This window comes from Gymnoscopelus braueri (assembly GCF_963280865.1).
Source record: "Gymnoscopelus braueri genome assembly, chromosome: 20".
Classification (NCBI taxonomy): Eukaryota; Metazoa; Chordata; class Actinopteri; order Myctophiformes; family Myctophidae; genus Gymnoscopelus; species Gymnoscopelus braueri.
Genome location: NC_137622.1, coordinates 15,598,019 through 15,624,532, shown reverse-complemented (window position 1 = coordinate 15,624,532; position 26,514 = coordinate 15,598,019). Strand labels below are relative to the sequence as shown.

The 26,514-nt window shown below is 43.0% G+C and overlaps 1 protein-coding gene across 1 annotated transcript in view; it reads left to right on the top strand.

The window, feature by feature from the left end:
* Positions 1–23,062, top strand: part of tenm2a (teneurin transmembrane protein 2a) — a gene marked incomplete at both ends in the record, with an annotated part of 243,147 nt that extends 220,085 nt beyond the window's left edge. Inside the window, 17 exon segments of the mRNA XM_080416486.1 lie at positions 227–476; positions 2,149–2,169; positions 2,308–2,537; positions 4,716–4,870; positions 5,489–5,590; positions 6,433–6,606; positions 7,356–7,999; positions 8,404–8,579; positions 12,091–12,326; positions 12,953–13,249; positions 14,608–15,165; positions 16,606–16,875; positions 18,506–18,916; positions 19,281–19,391; positions 19,660–19,927; positions 20,587–20,717; positions 22,325–23,062. Of these exon segments, the coding sequence (XP_080272612.1) occupies positions 227–476; positions 2,149–2,169; positions 2,308–2,537; positions 4,716–4,870; positions 5,489–5,590; positions 6,433–6,606; positions 7,356–7,999; positions 8,404–8,579; positions 12,091–12,326; positions 12,953–13,249; positions 14,608–15,165; positions 16,606–16,875; positions 18,506–18,916; positions 19,281–19,391; positions 19,660–19,927; positions 20,587–20,717; positions 22,325–23,062 (4,772 nt within the window).
* Between the last annotated feature and the right edge of the window lie 3,452 nt (positions 23,063–26,514).

The window sequence follows — 26,514 nt, the reverse complement described above, 5'->3', positions numbered from 1 at the left end:
AATGGAACGGACACACTGTATATCTGTACAGAGCAGAACACACCAAAAGCATTTGCCTTAAAATGTAAACAGACCAATGCATACACACACACAAATACACAAATACACGAACACGCACGCGCACACACACACACACATACACACACACACGCACACGCACACGCACACGCACGCAAAGACCAAAATGACGAACCACTGTCCTCTTCCAAACTCTCCCCATGTCCAGGCATTCTCCACAAGGGCAGTGGAGAGAACATCTTTGTGACAGAGCAGCCCCCGGTCATCAGCAGCGTGATGGGGAACGGGCGGAGACGCAGCATCTCGTGTCCCAGCTGCAACGGGCTGGCCGATGGAAACAAGCTGCTGGCGCCGGTGGCTCTGGCGACGGGCATCGACGGCAGCCTCTACGTCGGAGACCTCAACTTTGTGCGCAGGGTGTACCCCTCCATGAACACCACGGGCATCCTGGAACTGAGGTAGGGAAGAGGAGAGGGAGGAACGCCTTGAGATGATGGGACGTGGTGATGTAGAGGAAATCTATACTGTAGCCTATATTAAGTATAAACCATAGTTACTGTATAAAGTACAGCATATTAACACATTAAGACCTGAGGCCGTTTCTACAAATGCCTTCTAAATCAGTAGCTCTCAAACTTTTTCACGTCAAGGACCCCCAAAATGATATGCTTTTGGCCGCGGACCCCCCATCTGAAAATGTTTTGTGCCAGGGAATGTGCAGAAAGCTTGGTGTAAAACCTAAATAATGCTGAAAAAGACATCTAGACTAGTAACGGCGTGGCCTCCTTGTCCAGTCAGCTATTGATAGTACCTGGATGTGCAGTTTCAGAACAAACCGTATTATATGAACATTAATACAGACACGATTCAATTTGTACATGTGATTATGGCTGAGCAGGATTCCCCCTTTGAAATAGCATAAACTTATCCTAAAATCATCTTTTGTCCTGCTGTTGTTAGACAACTAACTGGCAATTCTAGCAAGTCCGTCCCTCCTGGGTATGAAAACGGAACAATAATGCAAAAAGCCTCAAAATAGCTGACAGTATTTTTTTTCATACTTTTGTATGTTGTAGTTGTTTTCTAAATACCAAACTATTAAGTGTGTTATGATTGGCTGTCATCTGGGACAATGAAAAGGTGTCCCTGCGGGGTATGGAAATGTAACAGTTGCATGAGTGACAGACAAACAGAAAAAGATTCTGCAGCATCGTATCCCATATTGTGAAAAATAATAATGGTGATACTCAGCTGTGCGTAATTATTTTGCACAGCCCTTCATCACACTGACAAACTGTGGACAAGTTGTGTGGTGACGGCCCGTCTCCTTGGCAAAATGGAAATAGTGATCTTTATTCATTCTTCACCAATAACAACCAAAGTGCTTCACAAGAACAATGTTGGTGTAACTAAGAGGTTCACCGATGTTTTTCTAATACTGTATGCCTAGAAGAACATTCATGTTCTTCTTAAAACTGTGGTCTGTACGTTTTGTGTCCGTTGTCTACCTCTCCCAACAGAGAGGTAATTGAAACGATGTACAAATTACAATAAAGATGTACTGTAGTGTCCAATCCGTTGCGCCGTCTGCTTCAAATAACTTTATTGACAATGACAACCATTAGGTGTCCTACACGACACCATGCAGACACACCCTGTTCTAGAAAGAAAAGGGAAGGAAAAGTAAGCATTTGTGAAAAGGTAGAAAACGGAGAGAAACGGCGAGGAAGGGGGAGAGAGAGATGAATCAGAAGACAGATTGGGAATTGGAGTTGTTTGATGTTACAGCGTGCTGCTGGAAAGAAGTGAGGGGGGGCTGAGGGATTAGATTAGGATAAAATGAAAAGACAGGAGAAGATACCAGAGGAGTTGTCTGCAGTACATTGAACATGAAGGACTAGATCCTCCAAGGAACCCTAATGAAAGACAGAGAGGCTCTGGGGATAGGTTGAATTATACACTGTATGAGACTGAGACAGCATCTCTTCTGGGCATTTGAACTCATATTCAAAGTTTTGTTTCTCGCACCACAGCCCAGCCTGCTTGTAGCTCCCTCTGTGTGTAAACTTGAGTGTTTGACTGAATTGACTTTTGTTTTCCTGTGCTTTTGATATGCTTTCTCATTTGAAGGAACAAAGATTTCAGACACAGGTAAGATGCTTAACCACCTTTTCCCTACAACAGTGTTTTTGAGCTTGAAACATAATTAGCACAAATGACTTTCATGGTGATTATGTCTCTTGTCGTTTCCCTCAAATATGTTTCGTTCCCCCATTCTCCCTCTCATAGTAACAACCCCACCCATAAATACTTCCTGGCTGTGGATCCAGTGTCCGGGGCGCTATTCATCTCCGATACCAACTCCCGGCGAATCTACCGCGTCCGCTCACTCACGGGTGGCAGGCTGGTGTCGGACAACGCAGAGGTGGTTGCCGGGACAGGGGAGCAGTGCCTGCCCTTCGATGAGCGCTGCGGCGATGGTGGCAAGGCCACCGAGGCCACGCTGATGAGTCCCAAAGGTCAGTTGAATGGAACGTCCATCTTAAAACATGTTAACATCGCAGCAAAGCATGGCAGAGTTTTGAAATCGGTCCTGTCTGTTTATTTGTGCTTGTTTGTTAGCAAGATGACATGAGAACGCATGGGCTTGGTAATCTGGGCTTTCGGTTGTACATCGTGGGTTGCCAAACCTCGCTTGAAAAGCCAGTCAGTCAAGCCCTGTCTTTCTGTCTTGATCTTGTCTATGTCTTGCAGTGAGACAGAGGCCATGTGATGTGACAAAAAAATGAAACATGAACCCTGAAAGGGATTAAGTGTGGTGTGGTTCTGTTGAAAACGCAAGCTGTGATCACTTAATGTTCTCCTTATTGTGGACTTTCTGTTTTCTATGAAATATGCCATTTGTCTTCTGCTTTGACAAGGAGTCTGTGAATCATCTGTCCACCAGACTTTTGTCACAGAAAATTAGAAGACATCATCACAAAATAACCAGAATGTGTTAAACGTCATGGAATGCTGTTAAATATGAATGTAGGAGTCTCTGAGGGCGCACGACTTTCATAAAAATCACTCCATTAATAGGTTAACGTTAATCTGGTATATAACCTCCTTCCGTCTCAGCCCTGCTTTGGTTAAATCACATTATGTGCAGACATGGAAGTATTGGTGATTAAAAACATTTTAACCCTTTAAAACGCTACTAAGCGGAGTGGAGTGTGGACACAATAATATATTCTTGTCACTCAAAATACATTTCTCCCATATAGCGATGTTCAAAATATAATGTATTATGAAACATGTCCTGTGGGAATGTGCCCCACTGAGATAAGACAGAACCCTGTCCTGGACTGACTGCTTTGTTTTCAGTGAGTAACAAAATGTGGTTTGTTATCTGGCAGGTTTTTTTTTGTTGTAGTTATTTTGGGGCGCTGTTACCTCAAACAAACCCACCTCTCTGAACGCCTGCTGCCTGCTACACCGACAAATCTGACACTGAAGCTCTGACACTGAACCACTGGCAACGAAACGAGTTGAGAGACATAAACAAATGAAAATGAGGAAAGGGCGGGGGGAGAGACAGACACACTGAAAATAAATAAATGATATGTGCTGTATATAGACATTTGGGATTTGGAGAAGGAATGGAGCGCAGCAGATAACAAACCACTTTTTTTGTTCCTCACTGAACACGAAGCATCCAGTCAGGACAGGGTTCTGTCTTATCACAGTGCTTTCCCACCCGACATGTTTCGCAACATATGCATCTTATTTTGGACCGTCACCAAAACTTCCATATCCGATTCTGCACCGATTGTGATTGAACTAAAGCAGGCCAGAGACAGAAGGAGGTTATAAACCAGATTAAAATGTAATCTATTAATGGAATAGTTTTTAGGTAAATTAAAGCCTGGGTAAAAGAAGGCGAATGTTGTGACACCAAACTGTCAAGGATGTCACACTGTCATATTTCCTGTCACTGACTTTTGTGTGTGTGCGCGTGCGTGCATGCGCGCGTGTGTGTGTGTGCTTGCGTGCACATGTATGCTTCAAGAGGATGAGCGTTGGGAAGACCACAATGTAACCCCCCCCCATGTATCTTCCCCTCTCTCTCTCTCTCCCTCTCGCTCTGTGTCCTTCACCACATCCCCCAATTTTCATCTCAGTCCATTTAGAGTTATTTTGGGGCGCTGTTGCCTCAAACAAACTCACCTCTCTAAATGCCTGCTCCCTGCTACACCGACAAGACTGACACTGAACCACTGACACAAATTTAAAAGGTTAAATAAATTAAAAGAATACAAATACATTGAAATGAAATGAAACCAAATGAAAATGAGGAAAAGAGGGGTGAGACAAACTGAAACTGAAAAAAGAAAAAAGATATGTATATTTGGGATTTGGGGAAGGAATGGAGACAGAGCGCAGCAGATAACAACCACTTTATCCACTTAGTCAGCACCTCCCTAGGATATCTGGTTCATATCTGCACTCCTTCTATATCGGCTCAACCCTGCATTCCCACTTATCTAAAAATGAACACTTTGTTTCTCTATGTTCCTGTGTGAAACACTGAGGGCTTCACCTACTACGGTAAAGCCCCCAGCCAGGGAAGTCAAAGTCTTTGTGTGCATGCAGACAGACTGCTCTTGCAGGCATGACACTTCACCTTTATGTCCCTCTCCCCTTGCCGTCCACAGGTATTGCCGTGGATAAGAATGGCTTGATGTACTTCGTGGATGCCACCATGATTCGTAAGGTGGATCAGAACGGAATCATCTCCACCCTGTTGGGGGCCAACGACCTGACCGCCGTGAGGCCCTTGAGCTGTGACTCCAGCATGGATGTCAGCCAGGTATGGAGGGAGAGAGGGAGGAGGAATGAGGGAGGGATGTGGGTATAAGGTGGGAGAGGGAAAGGAAGAGAGCGAACAGAGTCGTGGAGGGACAGCACTGTGGTTGGAAAAGACAGATGTGGTGATGGATGATGACAAGACATCGCTGTGAGGCCATGGTGATGTCAGGGTGGATGTCAGCCTGATAGCAGAGCAGGGAGGATCAAACAGACTGAAGTAATGGATCACAGAGTGAGGAGCAGTCTTTATCCAAGTCTCAAGCCTGATATATACTTTGTTGTGTGATGGAGTATTATGCATGATGCCTGTTAAGCGTCAGGCCTGTCCAAAATCACTCACAAGACACTACGCGTATAGAATACGCTTTATAGGGAGTAGTGAATGAAACATAGCCTCAGTCTTGGAAAATGAAGGGGACAGCTTCTGTATCTACACACATCACCTCAATAATAAGCCTCTCTGGGTATAGATGCTGATAATAATAATTATTATATCATCATCCTCATCATCATCATCATCATCATCATCGTCGTTGTCGAAACAATGATACCATCTTTGGTGAACCAAAACCCTCATGTGGATATACTGTCACTGATATCTGTCTTGTCTTCCTGCTAGGTGCGTCTGGAATGGCCCACGGACTTAGCAGTGAATCCCATCGATAACTCCCTGTATGTGCTGGAGAACAATGTCATCCTACGCATTACTGAAAACCACCAGGTCTGTATGAGGAGGCTCATCCAAGGCTACAAATCCCTTAGGGTGGAAACTCATTTCCAGGTTTTGACAAGGTTTAGTCCCAATTAGACTCTCTCGTCTTTAATTCCAATGTCATTCTGGCTTTATTATTTTTCTCGGGGGATTTTCCTGAGCAGCCCCTCATGCTCAAAGGTTTGGTGTGATGGTGGTAACATTGCTGCTTAATTAGCTCCGGGGAACATTTCAGTGTCCGTTAAATGTTAAAGAGTTATGGGGACCTATTATGCTCATTTCCAGCTATTATATTTCTTATTCTTGGACTCTGAATAGATTGGAGTACATTTGCATGATTCACAGTTAAGAAAAAAAGAAAAGCCTTATTACGGCTGGCTAGAGTGGCTAGTCCTAGTGTGTGTGTGTGTGTGCGTGCGTGTGCGTGTGTGGAGCTCGCAAATTGCTGGACAGATCAGTTTCTTTGTGCACGCTGCCAGTAGGCCTAAAGTACTTCTGTTTAATATGAACATTATCATCATGAGCACAGAGTGCTGCGCTATGAGCTTATAGATCTGCTATTTTTGAAAAAAATTGCAAATCATTGAATATATATTTTAAAGCAAACATTTGTAACTCAAATCTTTGCTTCTGGGGGGTCCCTGGAACTAAATATTTTGAGATGGGGGTTGGCAGCCAAATACCTAATTTTGGGTGGTCCTTTATATGAAAACGTTTGAGCACCACTGATATGGCGACATCCGTTTTTCAGAAAACTGTTAGGATTTAGACGACATTTGTAGACACGTTCCCGGAATGAATGGGTTAACCTAAGCAAAACATCTGAGTACTTCTTCCCCCTATGTCCACAGGTCAGCATCATAGCAGGTCGTCCTATGCACTGCCAAGTGCCGGGCATCGACTACAGCCTCAGTAAGCGGGCCATCCACGCTGCCCTGGAGAGCGCCACCGCCATCGCCCTGTCACACACCGGGATCCTTTACATCGCCGAGACGGACGAGAAAAAGATTAATCGCGTCAGACAGGTATGTCACACACAATTACACCACAATTTGGCTGCCCGGTTGCTTTATAATGACTCTTGTCAGTCTGACGTTAGATTTGTTGGCGAGCGAAACTGACATTGCAGCTGTTGAGGAGGTGGTGGGGCGTTTTCATTGGGTGAAATCAGACGTTCTGAGGTTGGCTGGCTTCCTCACACACGAGGCTTGAAGCTCTAAGTCGCCACGACTGATTTGAGTCATTTAGATTCCATGGAAGACTTCTATGGAAGCATGCTGCGCACCAAAAATAGCCCATCTACACGCTAACGGCGCGTTGAAGCGCAACACATTGTGAGCTTGTAGATAGGCTATTTTCAGTTATTAGAGTATTTCAAGAGTTCATATTAGCTATTGTAATCGTGTTCAGAAGCTTCTTCCATAAAACCCTAATGGTCTCGGATATTTCATAAAAGCAAAAGCAGCCAAGAAATCTGCAGCAAGAACATGGGTTTAGAATGATAAATACCAAAACATCATAATTCTACATATAGTGCTAATTGTTTAGGAAACAGAGTGCTAGTGTGTGTGTGGTGCTGGGGGTCCTTTCACAATGTTTCACAAATCGCAGATTAGGATTTAACAAAACATTTCAGTCGTGATACTTTTGCTTTAATCCATGCACACACTACTGACTGTGTTTTGATAAGTCTTAGAAAGAATGCTCTGCTACCCTGCTCTATCTGTCCTATTCGTTCCATCTGTCCTATTTCATGTCTGTTTGATCTCCCCAGGTGAGCACTAACGGAGAGATCTCTCTGTTGGCGGGCGCCGCCTCCGACTGCGACTGCAAGAACGACGTCAACTGCAACTGTTTCTACGGCGACGACGGCTACGCCACCGACGCCGGCCTGAACTCCCCGGCCTCTCTGGCCACGTCGCCCGACGGAACGCTGTTCATCGCCGACCTCAACAACATACGCATCAGGGCGGTCCGGGCCAACCGGCCCGGGCCCGCCGTCTCCGGGGCGGCTCTCTCTGGGGCGGGGGCGGGGCAGTACGAGGTGGCATCGCCGCGCGAGCAGGAGCTGTACGTGTTCAACGGGGAGGGGCAACACATCCAGACGGTCAGCCTGGTCACCGGGGAGCCGCTGTATAACTTCACCTACGGCCCCGACGGAGAACTGACCACGCTGGTGGATAACTGCAACAACACCGTGAAGGTGAGGAGGGAGAGCGGGGGCCAGGGAGGAGGCGCCGGTCTGCTACGGCTTGTCCTGCTGCCGGAGAACCAGGTGGTGACCCTGGGACTGGACCCCAGTGGGGGGCTGCGGAGCGTCTCGGCCCTGGGTCAGGACGTAGCTCTGATGGGCTACAGCGGCAGCACAGGCCTCCTGGCCGCCAAAGCTGAGGAGACCGGATGGACCACCTTCTACCAGTGAGTGTGATGCCAGCTGCTAAGGTGCCCGTATCACTGCCTGTGTGCGTCGGTTCTGTGGGTGTACATCTGCCAGTCTATCTGGGCCTATTGAACAAGCTGAATACACAATTCATGAGCTTTCCCCTCTTTTACGTTCCATCATGTTCCACTGCACTCCATTTGCCATTATGCCATACAAGGTCCACTGCTGCCCCCTAGTGTTTTGATTCATCACTACAGTCAGTCATACCCAAATTTGGTATGACTGATCAGCTAAATTAATTCATTTAATGAATTTGCTGATCAGTGACCGATTTTCTGTTTGTAATCCGTTGCTTGCTGCATGTTTGCATGCATGTATGCATTTTTGCATGTGTTTGTCTCCTCTTCACCAATTTGGGTTTCATGTCTCTCATCCCCAGATACGACAGCGAAGGCCGTCTGACCAACGTAACGTACCCCACGGGCATGGTGACCAGTCTGCACCGCGAGATCGAGCGTTCCATCAACATCGACATAGAGAGCTCCAGCAGAGACGATGACGTCACAGTCATCACCAACCTGTCGTCTGTGGAAGCTTCGTACACTGTTGTGCAAGGTAGAGCCTCCATGTATTGTTTGTATTTGTCTGTCTCATTATACTGGTGATTCTTTTCACAACATCTTGTTATTTCTGAAAAGTGTACAATAACCAGCACCAGTGCATGTGTGTGTGAGAGATCCGGGCTGTAGAAAAAAAAACTGGGCAGGCCCTATCCCTGCCATTGGGAAAAACATTTACTGTAAGCATCACAGTGCACTGACTATCCTCATATTCCCCATCCCTTACCTCCACCACCATACACACGAGTAAACAAAGAAAAACAAGTGAACTATGACCAGTCTTTACAGATCCTTCTAAAAATATATATAAAAATATATAAATATATATCGTGGAAAAGTTAATTTTCTTCCGTAATATAATTCAAAAAGTGAAGTATTGATATATATATAAGTCCAGAGTCAACACAGCTATCTATCAGGATATTTTAGAGCATGTTGTGCTTCCATATGTTGACACGCTTTATGGAGATGCAGATTTCCTTTTCCATTAACTCTTTCAGTGCCAAGAGTATTTTCATAAAGTACTCCCCCAGTGCCAGCAATTTGCGTTTTTTGTTTTTTTTAATTTTGTAATTTTTCATTCAAATAAATGATCTGATTGGGTTTTTAAACCCATAATACAGTTCTACCAGTAGAGAGCAACAAATCGACACATTGATGACCTCGCTGGCTCACTCGCCCCCTCCCACGTCATATCCGGTCATAACCGGATGTTGACATTTTCGACAATCGTTGATCGGGCTAAATTACGATGCGATACACGACTACGATGACTGATCGTCACCCAGACCAAAGAGAGTAGACGTGGACCTCTCTGTTCGCTTTTTATACCGTGTGAAAAACCGTGACTTTCCCTATTCTGGCCGAAAATGACCGCGGGAAAAAAATGAGAACCGGAAACGGAATCTGCGTCATGAAACCGGAACCCAATGAGTCTGAAGGAGTCAGGAAGCGAAAGTGATCATGAAAAATAAACAGTATAGCGCGACCACAGTCAAAAGTAAAAACTCGGGATTTCTCGTGCTGGCACGGAGGGTACTCGGGAAAAACTCGGGATATCTCGGGGCGTGGCACTGAGAGAGTTAACAACTCAACAATACAAATGAGCTTACGGCTACTATCAAAGCAAACCTGGGCTTCCATAACAACTCAGCAGTGCCACTGCTGATCACCTCCATGCCATGCCCCGTTGATGAAATCATTTGTTCAAAAGTAGCCCAGACCAAGTATTGAGTACATAAATTAACATACATTTTAGATGGTCGACATTTCTGTATTATAAATCTTTTTTTTTAGTGTTCTCATGTAATATAATAATATTTTGAGATAAGGATTTTTGATTTTTATGAGCTGTATGGCATAATCATCAAGATTAAAACAAAATCACTTTATGCACTATGAATCTAGAATATATGAAAGTTTCAATTTGTGAATTATATTACGGAAGAAAATGTACTTTTCCCACGATATTCAAATGTCATTCAAATCAAATCAGTAAATCAGTATATAAAAGAATATGCAGAATATTGTAGAGAATGAACAGAATTGAGCTTCCAAGAAACCCAATTTTGTGTACAGCCATGACCTTAGAGAATGACCATGACCTTTTACCTCACCACCAGTGGTGAGGTATCGCCCCCTGGTGTTATTGTGGAAGATAACACCAGATCTTTTGAGGACAGCATTCCAGGTGTGAGACAGAGGTAAATCCCCTCTTCCTGGTTTATGTAAATCCCACTTTATGCATAGTTTTATTGGCGGGATAAAATAACCATCACATTAATAACCCTGCATGTATGGGAGGATTAGATTACCGTCAAACTCACAGCGTGTAGAAATAGATAGTGGGCTTTAATTGAATTTAGCATAATCTTCACATGGAGTTGTGTGTTCAATCCACTCCCTTCCCCCAATCTGATCGTCACCTTGTTGTGTAGAATCACTCTATACTTCTTGTTCCCAGTTAGCCTCATGCTTTTGGATATCATGACTGCCAAATTCATTAACTTGTGTTCAGTGAATCCTCCTCATCCCCAAGCTGTCTCTCTCTCTCTCTCTCTAAATGTCTCTCTCTCTCTCTCGCCCTTGCTCGCACACGCACGCACGCGCGCACACACACACACACACACACACACACACACACACACACACACACACACACACACACACACAGAGTCGCCCACGTAGCCTTCACCCAGTTCCCATGATCCCTAAGCTTATTCTGCCTGTTTAGAGAACATGAAGGTAGGAGAATAATTGGCTGTCCTCTCCTGACCCCTCGCAAAACGCCGTGACATAAGTCTGAATCCGGTCCTTGGAGCGCTGGGCTCTGGGGGGAGCCTTGGAGAATGAGAATAAGCTACAGATGTATTCAGGCCCCGCTCAACGGTCCGCTGGAGAACAAGGGAGGGGAAGTTTAGTGAGATAACTAATTTGAGGTTTTCACAATGTTCCGTATGTTTCAGAACACCCAGGGAGGGCTTCCCTGACAGACTCACTTAGCCAGCTCTCGCTCTCTTTCTCTCTCCCTTACCCTCTGTCTCGCCCTCTCTCTCTCTCTCTCTCTGCCTCCCTTCCCCTCTCTCTCTCTCTCTCTCTCTCTCTCTCTCTCTCTCTCTCTCTCCCTCCCTATCTCTCTTCCCTTTTGCTCTTTTTTCACCTGACTGCTTGCTTTCTGTCTCTCCCTTCATTAACTTCTGCACAACGAATCCTCCTTACGCCTCAAGCTGTCATTTCACTCTTTCTTCTTTCTCAGTTGCTCTCTCTCTCTCTCTCTCTCTCTCTCTCTCTCTTCTCTCTCTCTCTCTCTCTCTCTCTCTCTCTCTCTCTCTCTCTCTCCCTCGTCCTTTCCCTCTGTGTTATTACAGAGATTGCTCCGATAGAGAGGGCAGAGAAGATTTATGTAGCCAAGCTGCCGAGTCAATGGAAAAGGCTTCTCTTGTCAGAGTGAGGTGTTGTTAAAATGCTGCCTGGAGCTTTATTACAAATTGGCTTTATGGATCACTGTCGTTTATGGTGAGGCTTCTGAGGCAGGGCCCATCTGATCCTATCACCTTTTGTAGCTGAAATAAAAGTCCCCTCTCCTTTCTGCATTCTGCCAGACCTTTCTGCGGCCAAAAACAATCTCATCTTATCTTCAATCACATCGTTGCCATCATTCCAGCAGTTTTTAGATGTCGGACATACCCCTTTTGACCTTAGTGAAAAGCATGTCTGTCCTTGCTGTGTCATTGTCATTTTGGTTGCTTACTAGCACCCAGCTTTCTAAATGTTCTGCCTTATATTATATGATCTAATTGTACCATATGCATATTATGCAGCATCTAACTTATTTATCTGGAACCGGCAACACCCCCAAAAAAAACTAAGCAACAACCATAAGCAACCATTTGAAGCATATTGCTGCTGTTATTAATATTATTCATATTATTCATATTATTATTATAACTGATCACCGAGCCATGCTGACAGAATCCTGCTTCCTGTCTCGTTTATCGCCCCTGCAGATCAGGTCAGGAACAGCTACCAGCTCTGTAACAACGGGACCCTGAGGGTGATGTACGCCAATGGGATGGGAATCAGCTACCACACGGAGCCCCACATCCTGGCAGGCTCTGTGAGCCCCACGATCGGCCGCAGGAACATCACCTTACCAACGGACAACGGCCTCAACTCCATTGAGTGGCGTCTCCGGAAGGAGCAGACGAAGGGCAAGGTGACAGTGTTCGGCAGGAAGCTGAGGGTGAGGTCAACACATCCTTGTCAACTTCAGTGACATTGTTTTTAGGAATGCCTTTTTTTATTTGTATATAATAATAACAGTGGTGTAAAGTAACTAAGTACATTTACTCAAGTACTGTACTCAAGTACAATTTTGGTACTTTTACTTTACCGGAGTATTTCCAATTGTCTATACTTTTACTTCTACTCCAGTACATCTCAGAGGCAAATATTGTACTTTTACGCCACTACAATTATTTGAAAACTTTAGTTATTTTGCAGATATGAATATATTACATTATAAAATATACATCAACCACTTTAGGCCTATTTTATACCAACGCTATTTGAAAATAGTCGATCTACAAGCTCACAACGTGTCGTATCGCGACGCGTTGTGAGCTTGTAGATCTGCTATTTTCAAACATTTTACTTTTGCTACTTTAAGTATATTTTGATAGCTATACTTTTGTACTTTTACTCAAGTGAATTTTGAATTCCGGACTTTCACTTAATAGAGTATTTCTACATTGCAGTATTGATACTTCTACTTAAGCAAAACATTTGAGCGCTTTTCCCACCACTGAATAATAATGATATCTGTATCGGCATGCGTTTACGGTTATTATCTTCAAATCCTTCCCTCAGGCTCATGGTCGTAACCTCCTCTCCATTGACTTTGACCGCAACACGCGCACAGAGAAGATCTACGACGACCACCGCAAGTTCACGCTGCGCATCATGTACGACGCCCAGGGCCGCCCGGCCATGTGGCTCCCCAGCAGCAGCCTGGCTGTGGTCAACGTCTCCTACTCCTCCACCGGACAGCTGGTGGGCCTGCAGAGAGGCAGCATGAGCGAGAGGACCGAGTTTGACCCGCAGGGACGCATCTTGTCCCGGTCCTTTGTGGACGGCAAGGTCTGGAGCTACAGCTACCTGGACAAAGTAAGTTATGCCTTTGTCGTTAACTCTCTCAGTGCCACGCCCCGACATATCCCGAGTTTTTCCCGAGTACCCTCAGTGCCAGCACGAGAAATCCCGAGTTTTTACTTTTGACTGTGGTCGCGTTATTCTGTTTATTTTTCATGATCACTTTCGCTTCCTGACTACATCAGACTCACCCGGAGCCGGATGTAAAAAAAAAAAAATCATTTCCGGGTCACGTTGTTTTTCTCCGGTGATTTTCGGCCAGAATAGGGAAAGTCACGGTTTTTCACACGGTATAAAAAGCGAACGGAGAGGTCCACGTCTACTCTCTTTGGTCTGGGTGACGATCAGTCATCGTAGTCGTGTATCGCATCGTAATTTAGCGCGATCAACGATTGTCGAAAATGTCAACATCCGGTTCTGACCGGATATGACGTGAGCCTGTTTGGGAGGGGGCGAGTGAGCCAGCGAGATCATCAATGTGTCGATTTGTTGCTCTCTACTGGTAGAACTGTATTATGGGTTTAAAACCCCAATCAGATCATTTATTTGAATGAAAAATTACAAAATTACAAAATAAAAAAAAACGCAAATTCCTGGCAGTTTGGGAGTACTTTATGAAAATACTCTTGGCACTGAAAGAGTTAAGCTTGTCATCGGAAGGATCAAAAGCCACCGGGGGATACCGAGAGAATAGAGAGGGAGAATATCAATTTGGACCTATAATTAATATCAGTGCTTCTTAAATGTGGGTACGTATACCCTAAGGGTACACGTACGTGCAAGAAAGTAGAAAATGAAAGAAGGAATACGCAGGAAAGTAGAAAATTTAAGTAGAACATTTTACTATTTTACTATTATTTTGATAGAACATTGACAAACGTGTTAACCTGCTGATCTGTAAACTGTAAAACCAAATAAAATACTTATCTGCACATTATTTTTATGTAATGACTTCAAAACTGGACTTACTGAAATGTTATGGCCACAGTTTAAAATAAATCTGCATTTATTTTAAACTGTAGAGGCATTAATTGCAACTCTTACTGTACACTCCATTTCTTTGTAATGTTATTCTTGAGAAGGTGGGTTATCATTCATTCATAGCATTTTAGCTATGGTTTAATCATGCAATTTTCTACGAACATTTTAAAGGGGGTACCTTTACCCGAGAGAACCGCTGATTTATAGGATCATTTTTCTGATGTTACAATTAACCATGGTTAATTGTAAACATCAGCAAAATGAAAATATTATTACTTCTTGCGAGAAGTAATAATAATACCTCTACAGGAGGAAAGTCATCAATGTCTACAGACTCCTAAAAGGCCAGAAGGAAATGTTGGTATTAAATTAACCTCTGTATGTCATTCCAGTCCATGGTGCTGCTCCTACAAAGTCAGAGGCAGTACATCTTTGAGTATGATGCCTCGGGCCGCGTCACAGCCGTCACCATGCCCAGCGTGGCACGCCACACCATGTTCACCCACGTGTCGGTGGGTTACATCCGCAACACCTACAACCCCCCGGAGAGCAACGCCTCCATCATCCACGACTTCAGTGAGGACGGCAGGCCGCAAGCCACGTACTTCCTGGGCACCGGCCGCCGCGTCCTCTACAAGTACGGCAAGCTGGCCAAGCTGGCTGAGATCGTGTACGACAGCACTGCCGTCAGCTTCGGCTACGACGAGACGGCCGGCGTGCTGAAGATGGTGAACCTGCAGAGCGGGGGATTCTCATGCACCATCCGCTACCGCAAGATGGGCCCGCTCATCGACAAGCAGATCTACCGCTTCAGTGAGGAGGGCATGGTCAACGCCCGGTTCGACTACACCTACCACGACAACAGCTTTCGCATCGCCAGCATGAAGCCGGTTATCAGCGAGACGCCACTGCCCGTCGACCTCTACCGCTATGATGAGATCTCTGGCAAGGTGCGTCACCGATCTAGGGATGAGGTCACTGATCTAGGGATGAGGTCACTGATCTAGGGATGATGTCACTGATCTTGGGATGATGTCACTGATCTAGGGTACAATCTACTCTTTCATAGTGCTGAAATCTACAGTATGACAGGTGTACACAATGGAAATGCAATATGAATTGCAGTTAGGAAAAGTATACATTTCCTTTTGCAAATTAATAATAATAACAATAATATTACATATTAATCTTATATTGTTATTATTGTCTCCGCCGAAGGTGGAGAATATGTTTTCGCTTTGTGTGAGCAAACATTGTTAGCCAAGCTAACATTGGGCAAGCTCCACGTGACACGTGTCAATTTGTTGACACCAATGCCTCTGATTGGCTAGAGGGACGTGTGACGAAATAAAATTCTATAAATAGGTGTGTCACTTCAAAAAGCCCCTACTTTTTGAAGTGAGGTAAAACAGGATCAATCAGACTTGATTGGAACAGTACCTTCAGTAAGTCCAAGTCACCCGTCTGTGCGTGTGTGTTTCCCTCTGAGAACACCTAACATTGGTCAAGCAAAGGCGCAGAAGGCCAAAGCTAAGAAAGCATACTCATCTACAATTGTAACGTAGAAGAGGACTAGAGTTGAAATGATCCCACAACAAAGCCGAACTCTTAATACGTGTCAATATGTTGACATCAATGTCTCTGATTGGCTAGAGGGACGCATGACGAAATACAATCCTATAATAAAAAGGTGTGTCACTTCAAAAAATTATTGTCTGTTCTATTTGAAGGAATACGTAAATATTACGTAAATATATTAATCTTTTTTTAATCTCTTTTTTCATCTTATTTTATTTTTTAAGACAATTATTAGAACTTTTTGTTTAACTAAAAGATATATATTTTACCCTACTGTATCTCATTAGTTATTGCTATTATAATATAATTGATATATATCAGATGCGTCATAGTATATACATTTTTGTAAGAAATACATAAATAAATAATTTTTTGGATCTCTTTTTTTCATCCTATCTTTTTTTAAACATTTTTTTAAACATTTTTTTAAACATATTTTTAAACATTAGAAGACAAAATATGATTTTTAAATCATTTTTTTTTAAATAAATATTTCTTTAACATACACCTTTTTATTTAACTACAGTATATATCTTTTACTCTACTGTATCTCATTAGTTATTGCTATGATAATATAATTGCTATAGTCTGCTGGCGGAGACTTGTGCTCCGAGGAGCACATTTTCTAGTTATTATTATTATTATTATTATTACTATCTATTCTACAGCAACACTCATATACAGTTCAGTTAAACAAAGGTATTCAGTTTCTATGTGCTCTCTCCACCATAGAGACACACACACACTGTACCAGTCTTTAGACCAAAACAATGACTCACCCTCTCTGTAACGTTCTCTATTTCTGCTGACAGGTGGAGCACTTTGGGAAGTTTGGGGTCATATATTACGACATCAATCAGATCATCACTACAGCCGTCATGACGCTGAGCAAACACTTTGATACCCACGGACGCATCAAGGAGGTGCAGTATGAGATCTTCCGGTCTCTGATGTACTGGATGACGGTTCAGTACGACAGCATGGGCCGTGTGGTGAAGAGAGAGCTGAAGATCGGGCCCTACGCCAACACCACCCAGTACCGCTACGAGTATGATGGAGATGGGCAGCTCAGTGGTGTCAAGGTACGCCTGTTTGTGCAAATATTTAGCATTTTGATGTTGATTTGTTGTTGCACTTTGTTCTTTGATGTGATTATTAGAATGATGTTTTATTAATCCCCAAGGGGAAATAGTTTGGTCATTTTGAGTTCCCAAGGAAGAAAAAAATATTTAATACAAGAGGAAGAAAATAATATTGAAATCATAACTCCTTAGCTAAGTAAGGATGTGCAATGTAAAACATTAAGACAAGGCCCGGACCGCTGGCATAGCAGTCCGGGCACCTAGGCTACAATGTAGCCTGACAGGCGTTGCGGGTTCGAGTCCCGATCCCGACGGGCTTTGCTGCATGTCACTCCCCATCTCTCTCTCTCCATTTCCTGTCAGCCTACTGTCCTATCAATAATAAAAGCATAAAAAGCCCAAAAATAAATCTTAAAAAAACAAAAACATTAAGACAAATAGAGTAAGAAACAAGAGTACATCTTCAAATATAGTTATAACGTGTAAACAGTAGCTGCTTTGAATGTTACTACTGTACATAAGCAATAATGCAATGTTTATACTGTTTCGTATAGTTAGTCAAGTCAAGTCAAGTCACCTTTATTTATATAGCACATTTAAAAACAACAGAAGTTGACCTTCTGTTGCTTTACATTCACAATAGCATAACCTAATAAAATACAGCATAGTAAAAGAAACATAAAGCAATACCTCAAACAAAAACACCAAAGATAGGAGAGCATGAAAGTAATACAAAAAGAAAAAATACATTCAATATATTCAATGGCCATAGGTTAAAGGGATATTTCACTTTCAAAAAAACGTTTGGTATTTTTGTCGTCTACTCAGGCCTTTGTGAGCCCCCCAGACAGTTTTTAAGTTGCTCGATTCAGTATTTAGATATTTGATATTCATTTTATCAGACACGCCCACTTCCTATACAAACCCATTGTAACTTCAAACTCCATTTTAACCATGTTAGATTCATCTAAAACACCCGTCCTTGGTTCTGGTGACTCACCCTGCCCTCCTAATGCGTGAGGGGGCCGTGTTTTTTTTATTAATTTTCTCTTTTTTTTTTTTTTGATTTTTTTTTTTTCATTTTCCAAAAGAAATATAAAAAAGAAATGAAAAAAGTAATTGAAAAAACACGGCCCCCTCACGTATTAGGGTGGCGGTATGAGTCACCAGAACCAAGGACGGGTGTTTTAGATGAATCTAACATGGTTAAAATGGAGTTTGAAGTTATAATGGGTTTGTATAGGAAGGGGGCGTGTCTGATAAAAGGAATATCAAATATCTAAATACTGAATTGAGCAACTTAAAAACTGTCTGGGGGGCTCACAAAGGCCTGAGTAGATGATACAATGACCAAAAGTTTTTTGAAAGTGAAATATCCCTTTAATCCCTTTTGTCCTCAGACTGAGCTGAAGGCAATGGAGAAGAGGTGGGTTTTTAGGGTGGATTTGAACCTTTCAATGGTGGAGCTGGACTTAATGTGCAGTGGGAGTTTGTTCCAGAGTATGGGCGCAATAACAGAAAATGCCCGGTCACCTTTAGTTCTAAGGTTTGTTGGGGGAATGTCGAGGAGCATTTGGGAAAATGACCTAAGAAAAGTTTGTATATTTACATGCTGTTCCTTCTCATCCAGGTGAACGACTGGTCCACGTGGCGCTATAGCTACGACCTCAACGGCAACCTCCACCTTCTGAACCCGGGGAACAGCGCCCGCCTCATGCCTCTCCGCTACGACCTGCGAGACCGCATCACGCGCCTGGGAGACGTCCAGTACCGCCTGGACGAGGACGGCTTCCTCAGCCAGAGAGGCGCGGACGTCTTCGACTACAACTCCAAAGGCCAGCTGCTTCGGGCCTACAGTCGCGGGCCGGGCGGCTGGAGCGTCCAGTACCACTACGACGGGCTGGGCCGCAGGGTGTCCACCAGGAACAGCCTGGGACAGCACCTTCAGTTCTTCTACGCTGACCTCAACCACCCAGCCAGGGTCACACACATCTTCAACCACTCCAGCTCAGAGATCTCCTCACTCTACTATGACCTGCAGGTATGCATTCACATATTTCTAGTTTATAAGGTTTTAAGTGGTTAAAGAGAGCCATCATTTGGTTCGTGGAGCTCATTTGAAAAACCTGACAGTAAACTTCTCTTTCCATCATTATTCAGGTACTCACAACACTTACTAAGATGAATGGCTTTGATTATACATTGTGTTGCTGTCAGGCAGCAAGGCACCTTGTATCTCCATATTTCAAATGATTTTTTTTTTAAATTAATACTAATATTACTATGTGAGCAGTTGTTTAAATGATGAAATAGACCGGTAAGAGTGAATGACTCCATGACATTATCTCTATGACGGTATCAGTACGATGGTATAATTAAAACTATTATCTGTATGATTGTATCAGGGCCATCTGTTTGCTATGGAGGTGAGCAGTGGAGAGGAGTACTACATCGCTTCAGACAACACTGGGACTCCCCTCGCTGTGTTCAGCAGCAACGGACAGATGATCAAACAGGTAACAAACCTTGTCATAACTCATAATTCATAACAAGTCTTGAATCACAGATAAGCTGCCATCATTTGATTTATGTTTGTATTCGCAAGATAATTCCTGCATGTAAATAATGCATGTGTAATTGAAAATCTACATATATTTAAATACGGTGTAGCTTATGAAGTTTTATTGGATTGCTTATCTAACAGATAATGGGATTTATTATCTAATCTAAGTAAACAGGAATAAATAATGCAAGTCATTCAAAATGAATGTGTGTGTGACGCAGGTTCAGTACACAGCCTACGGGGAGGTGTACCTGGACTCGAACCCAGAGTTCCAGTTGGTGGTGGGCTTCCACGGTGGTCTGTATGACCCGCTGACCAAGCTGGTCCACTTCACCCAGAGGGACTACGACGTGCTGGCCGGGCGCTGGACCTCACCGGACTACGCCATCTGGCCCAAGATCGGCAAAGACCCTGCACCCTTCAACCTGTACATGTTCAAGAACAACAACCCCCTCAGTGACATGCTGGACATCAAGAACTACGTCACAGGTTAGAGCAGTGGTTCTCAAACCTTCTCATGTCGAGGACCCCCAAATTGATATGTATTTGGCCATGGACCCCCATCTGAAAATATTTTGTGCCAGGGACCCGAATACAAGATTTGTGCTGTAATTTTTTTTATTTATATTTCAATATTACAGTTAAACTGATTTTCATTCTATATTAACAAATCTTGCTGGGGACCCCCTGGAACCCCTTCAAGGACACCTGGGGGTCGCTGGCCCCAAATATTGACCGAGCGGGCTCCCCAGGGCTCTATACTTGGTCTGGTGATTTTTTCCCTCTACACTAATTCTATTTTCCGCAAATAGCCGCAACGGGACATGTTGTGAGCTTGTAAATCAGCTATTTTCGCCGAATGTTCGCTCCAGAATATGGACGCTATTACAATTGACAATTTAGGCATATAGCGCATGCTCTAAACCACAGGGATTTACTAAGTACAAGAACATAGTAGATGCCATGAACCTTAGTCAACAAACAACAAATCACATATCTTTTCCTCTGCACATAATGACTTCTCTTTTACGATGCTGATAAATGCCTCACAACATAATGTTTTATGATTACATTTTGGTGCTATTAAATACATGTCTTTGTTGTTTAACTTAACTTTTATCTGATTTCCCTCTGATGTGCCACTGTAGATGTGAAGAGCTGGTTGGTAATGTTTGGCTTCCAACTCAGCAACATAATCCCAGGGTTCCCTCGCCACTCGCTGTACTTCGTTGAGCCTCCCTACGAGCTGCAGGCCAGCCAGCATTGTGAGAATGGGCAGGTATGTCGCCATCATCATCATCATCATCATCATCATCATCATCATCATCATCTATTTATTTATTTAAAACCTCTGGAAAATGCTATGGTCTTGAGGTATAGACATACACTATGGAGACAATTAACCACATTAACCCAAAGCCCTACTTTGGTTGTGTCATTCAAAGCAAACATTCTCAAAAAATGGCCTAGGCTTAATTTATACGCATGGTGAAAATAGAAGATCTACAAGCCCAACGTGTCACAATGCGATGCGTAGATCAGCTATATCTGACTGTGTCAGGTATAAGTAGTTAAAATCTAATAGCAAAAAAAGAAGAATGCATGGCTATAAATAAATAAAAACAAAATTCTAAAATAATTTGACAATGACAAAAAAATAAGTAAATACATTAATTAAACAATAAGCATAAAAACAATAAAAATCTAAAATAGTGTCTGTTACAATCAGTACAATTGGCAATTAAACATCAGAATATGACTCAATATTATATTACTATGAGGTGAACTCATAGTGTTTTTGATGCATATTCCAAGGATTTGGGGCCAGTAACAGAAATCAGATATTCCCTTACTCCATGTCTGTGAACGATTACAATCGCTACAAACAAAGAATTGATTGATTGAAATTATAAGAAATCATTAAAAGAATAAAAAACACAATAAAGCCAAAATGCGTATTTCCATTGTGGTCCTTTATCTGGCTACAAAATCGCTTTATCTACAGAATCCAGTCCACAGTGGAATCCAGGATTACGGCAGTTATTTGCTATTTTTTTGTAGATAGTGTTACTCGGTGCCGCGCTATGAGCTTGTAGATCTGCTATTTTTGAATAGCCAAAGAAATCTAAAATGACACAGATGCGTTCCCGGACTGAATGGGTTAACTGCTGTAACTCCTCTCATTGTTGTTGTTTAAAACTTTTCATTCAAGATGAGCATGCTGAAATCTGTGCTCTAAGTAATGTCCAACAAATGCAGTATAAAATATATTACGTATGTTATAAAGAAAATGGTTATAATACAAGTAAGGTACTACAAGTAGTAAAGAAAATGGTTATAATACAAGTAAGGTACTACAAGTAGTAATATGTTATGCAGTAGTAGTAGAAGTAATAAACTTCCCTAGGTTACTGAGATATACGTAGTTTACTGTATGTTGCAGCCAAAAGAGCAAAATATACAGAATATAGAACAAATGGATGAATAAATTAGCGACCGAAGCTATACCAAATATACATTCATGCGGGAGAAAGACAATTAGATATTATATAGCAACCTAGTGTACATTTTCTGTATAGCACTACGTGACAGTTGTTGTTGTTATTATTATCATAGTACATTAATCCATTCAATCCGAAAACGCATCTGTGTCATTTTAGCTATAACCGTTATTTTATACTTTGGATATTCAAAAATAGCAGATATACAAGCTCATAGCGCGACACCGAGTACCGCGCTATGCGCTTGTAGATCTGCAATTCTTTTGAAAAAACTTGAAAATTTGTCCAAATCTTTGAATACATGGATATTATTAAAGCGAACAATTGTAACTCAAATCTTTGCTTCTGGGGGTCCCTGGAACTCCCTTTTCGTTCTCTCTTGTAGCTTATTACAGGTGTGCAGCAAGCAGCAGAACGTCACAACCAAGCCTTCATGGCCCTTGAGGGGCGTCTCCTCAACAAGGAACGGCGTGGGCGCAGGGATAAGCCTGGCCACTGGTTTGGCACCAATACACCCATCATAGGCCGTGGGGTGATGTTTGCAGTGAAGGAGGCCCATGTGGTGGCCGGCGTGTCGGCCATAGCCAGCGACGACGGCCGCAAAGTGGCATTGGTGCTGAATGGCGCCCTCTATCTGGAGGGCACACATTATACCCAGGACGGGAAGGACTATCACTTCTTTGTCAAAGTGGGCTCTGCCGACAGCGACCTGTTAGCCCTGGGACTCACTAATGGACGCAAAGCGCTGGAGAGTGGCATAAATGTGACGGTAAGCGGCCGGTCCAGGAGAGGAGCAACCGTGGAGTTTTCCGCTCCGTCGTTAGCGCTTAGCGTTCGGTATGGGCTCGCCCTGGATGTGGTGGATGAGGAGAAGGTGAGACTGTTGGAGCTGGCCCGGCAGAGGGCCTTGGCTGGGGCCTGGGGCAGGGAGCAGCAGAGGGCCAGGGATGGGAAGGAGGGCAGCCGTCTGTGGACAGAGGGAGAGAGACAGCAGCTGCTAACGACAGGCAGGGTGCAGGGATATGACGGGTACTATGTCCTGCCTGTGGAGCAGTACCCAGAACTGGCTGATAGCAGCACCAACATCCAGTTCCTCAGACAGAATGAGATGGGGAAAAGGTAACAGCCCACCAGGGCTTTGTCCCCCCACAATCCCCCACTTTCACTCTCCAATAATCTTGGTTCTTTCCCCCCCCCCCCTACTCCTCTCCTAACCCGCGGAGAATTAACCAACAAACGGGGTTACTCACGGAACGCTGCAGGGACTTTTGAAAAGAAGAACTTATCAGAAGAAATATATATTATTGTTACTTTTACTGCCACAGGCAAAAATTTTAAAGTTTAGTCAAGTGTTTTTTTCTTTCTTTTATTTTTTTTTAAACACTGACGAACTTTGAAGAACAAATCTGTTGCTTAATGAATAAGAAGATTCCCCTTTTTAAAAAAGATATTGATAATTTCACCCATATTTTTTGGGTCACACTGAGTGAGAGCGGCCCCGAAAGCTACGGAACATACACACAGTGGAGTCGTAGTCTGCCGGGGGCCGTGGTGACGGCTTGTCTTCACTAGAAACTGTAGGCAAAGGGACCAAAATGAAGGCGCGGTCACCAATCACAACTATGGGTCAAAGGAGGAAATGACAAACGGCAACAAGCAACGCAACATCGAACGGCTGTCCGACATACGAGTCATCTCCCTGTCTCAGGCCCCCCCCCATCATCCACCACAAACAGAGCTGTCTTTGACTACTGAGACAGCGTATGTATCCAACCAAGCAACGCCCCAGACTACAGGCAATCCCTCAACAAATTCAACAGCTGTTAATGAACTCTAGAGAAAAAGATCGACTTGAAAAAATATATATACAGTTTAAAAAAAAATATGGCTATATTTGTGAACAGTGGTATCCTATCACACAGCATTGTTTAATTTTGAAATGGGCAGAAAAATCATGCTACTACATTATGTGTCAGACTTCACAATACTTCAGGATGTTGCGTTAGATGCCGTAGTTTTGTACTTTTCAGTCGCGGTAGAAATTGTGAGACTTTCACCAAGGCACTTCTGTACAGAGGAGATCAGAGTAACACCCGTCACGGAGTCCAGAAAACATACTCAGTTAGTATCAAGAGCTATTTATTTTATTTTATCGTTTTTTTATTTTATTTATTTATTATTCTTAGTACTATATGACAATCATGAAGGAGTCACCAGTTGTATTCAAAATGAACATTAGCCGATGAGTTAATTTTCTTTTGTAAAAATATGTAAGAAATGTTCATTTTGCTTTTGTATTAATTTCAGTTCGCTGCCAGGGGCAAGTAATAGTCACTCTCAAAAAGAATAATTTATGTAATGACGTGTTTTAAAAGCGGTTTATACTTTAAATAAAGTCTTTAAAACTGTGAAACCTGTTTTTTCGAACTATATCTTGATGTACAGTGTATAGACCAAACCTTTATGCAGCACAGTAGACTATTGTTCAGATTATCAAGTTTTATATTTCTAAGAGGAAGTGGCTTGTAATGTGCAAATTCTTTAGCTGGTCTTATTACTCTAGAGTTTTGTGACACTCTGCTATTCCATATCTACAAATATCAAATCCCCAGTTTGTTGTTTTTGGACTGTTTTTATTTTATTTATTTATGTTTTGTCAGTTTGGACGCAAAGATATTACTGTCCTAGATTCCAAGAGCAGTAGCAGTACTGGATCCCTCTCACTGTGAAGAGACTCGTGCTGGATGTCATGTACCAAATCAGTATTAACGAAGGATGATTCTTATACACTCGCTGAGAAACGAGACTCTTCTGAGAACCTTATCAATAAAAAGTACTTGTTTACGTCATCCATCTCACGTCTGGTTTTCCTCTGCCTGCTTTTCTATTTTCTTTGTGTTTGCATGTTGTCGCCTCTCATTCTTTTGTGTGTCAGTAGCACATTATAACTTCTGATGTCAAGTTCCAATCATTCATGTTTGCAGCATATCAAATAATTCCACTTCTTATCTCCACAGCATACTGTAGACAGGCGGTTCCCAAACCTTTTAGGTTGAGACCTAAAAGGGAAATTGGATGTCTCCCCGGGGCCCAAACTAGTGAAAATAGCCGATCTACAGGCGCACAACGCAAGCTTACGGATCGGCTATTTTCACTGGTTTCTTACGTTTTTTTCTTTCAGTAATTTTTTGGGGTGTTGCTGCCTTTATTGATAGTACACTGTACAGAGAAACAGGGAGTGACACTCAGCAATGGTCGTTGGGCTCTGGACTTGAACCCACAACTCGTTGTCAGGCTGCATTCGAGCATGTATGGGGGTATGCTCCTTAAAGGGATATTTCACTTGCAAACAAAATTTGGGTCATTTTATCGTCTACCCAGGCTTTTGTGAGCACCTCGGACAGTTTTTAAGTTGCTTGATTCAGTATTTAGATATTTGATATTCATTTTATTAGACACGCCCCCTTCCTATACAAACTCATTGTAACTTCAAACACCATTTTAACCATGTTAGATTCATCAGAAACACCCGTCCTTGGTTCTGGTGACTGACTTTGTCCTTCTAATACGTGAGGAGACCGTGTTTTTTTTATTAATGGGGCCGTAACACTAGCCTGGTAACCCCCCCCCCCCCCCCTTCCGGAAATCTCATTTGTATTTGATTTCAGGAGTTGGTCTGGCATGAAAGTCTGTTTGGCTTTTTGGCTGTGGGCGGGAGCTGGGCGGGTGTAGTACCGTTGACTGACAACCCCTTCACCCAATCAGCAGTTCGTTCCACCACCACCACCACAGAGCAACCTAAGAGCAAGGGGACATTTGAAAGGGCCATGCCGAAAATAGGTTGCTTTATACGGATACACAAACCTAATCTTTCACTGAAAGCCGCATAATAGAACAGATTAAGTATTAATCACAGTTAAGCAGTGGTTAAGATACAGGCCTTGCACAAGGAAGATCCTGGGTTCAAAACCAGCATGGGAATCTTTCCAACTTTTACCAGGCTCTTTTACGTTTATCTTACCTTTCACTCAAGACCTTGCAATTAAACAGAAAGAGTATAAACCACAGTGGTGCAGTGGTTAAGATACAGGGCTTGCAAACAGAATGTTCTTGGTTCAAATCCAGCAGGGAAATCTTTCCAACTTTTACCTGACTCTTGCACCTTTATCTGATCTTTCACTGAAGAGCGCGCAAGAGAACTGATCTTAGTTCAAATCCTGCAGTTACATTTTTCCAAGTTTGTACCTGCATTACCACAAGCAGAAACATTTGTTGTTGCTTTTCTTTTTCTTTTCTTTTTTACATTTTTCCACGTTTTGCCTGGCTCTTGTAACCTAATCATTCAATCAAAGCCGCATAACAGAACAGATTTATCACAGTAGAGCAGCGGTTAAGATACAGGACTTGCAGCCAGAAGGTTATGGGTTCAAAACCAGCATGGATATCTTTCCAACTTTTACCTGGCTCTTTTTTTTAATCTAACCTTTCATTGAAGAGCTCGCAATTGAACAGAATAAGTATTAGCCACGGTGGTTTAGTGGTTAAAATACAGGGCTTGCAACCACAAGGTTCCTA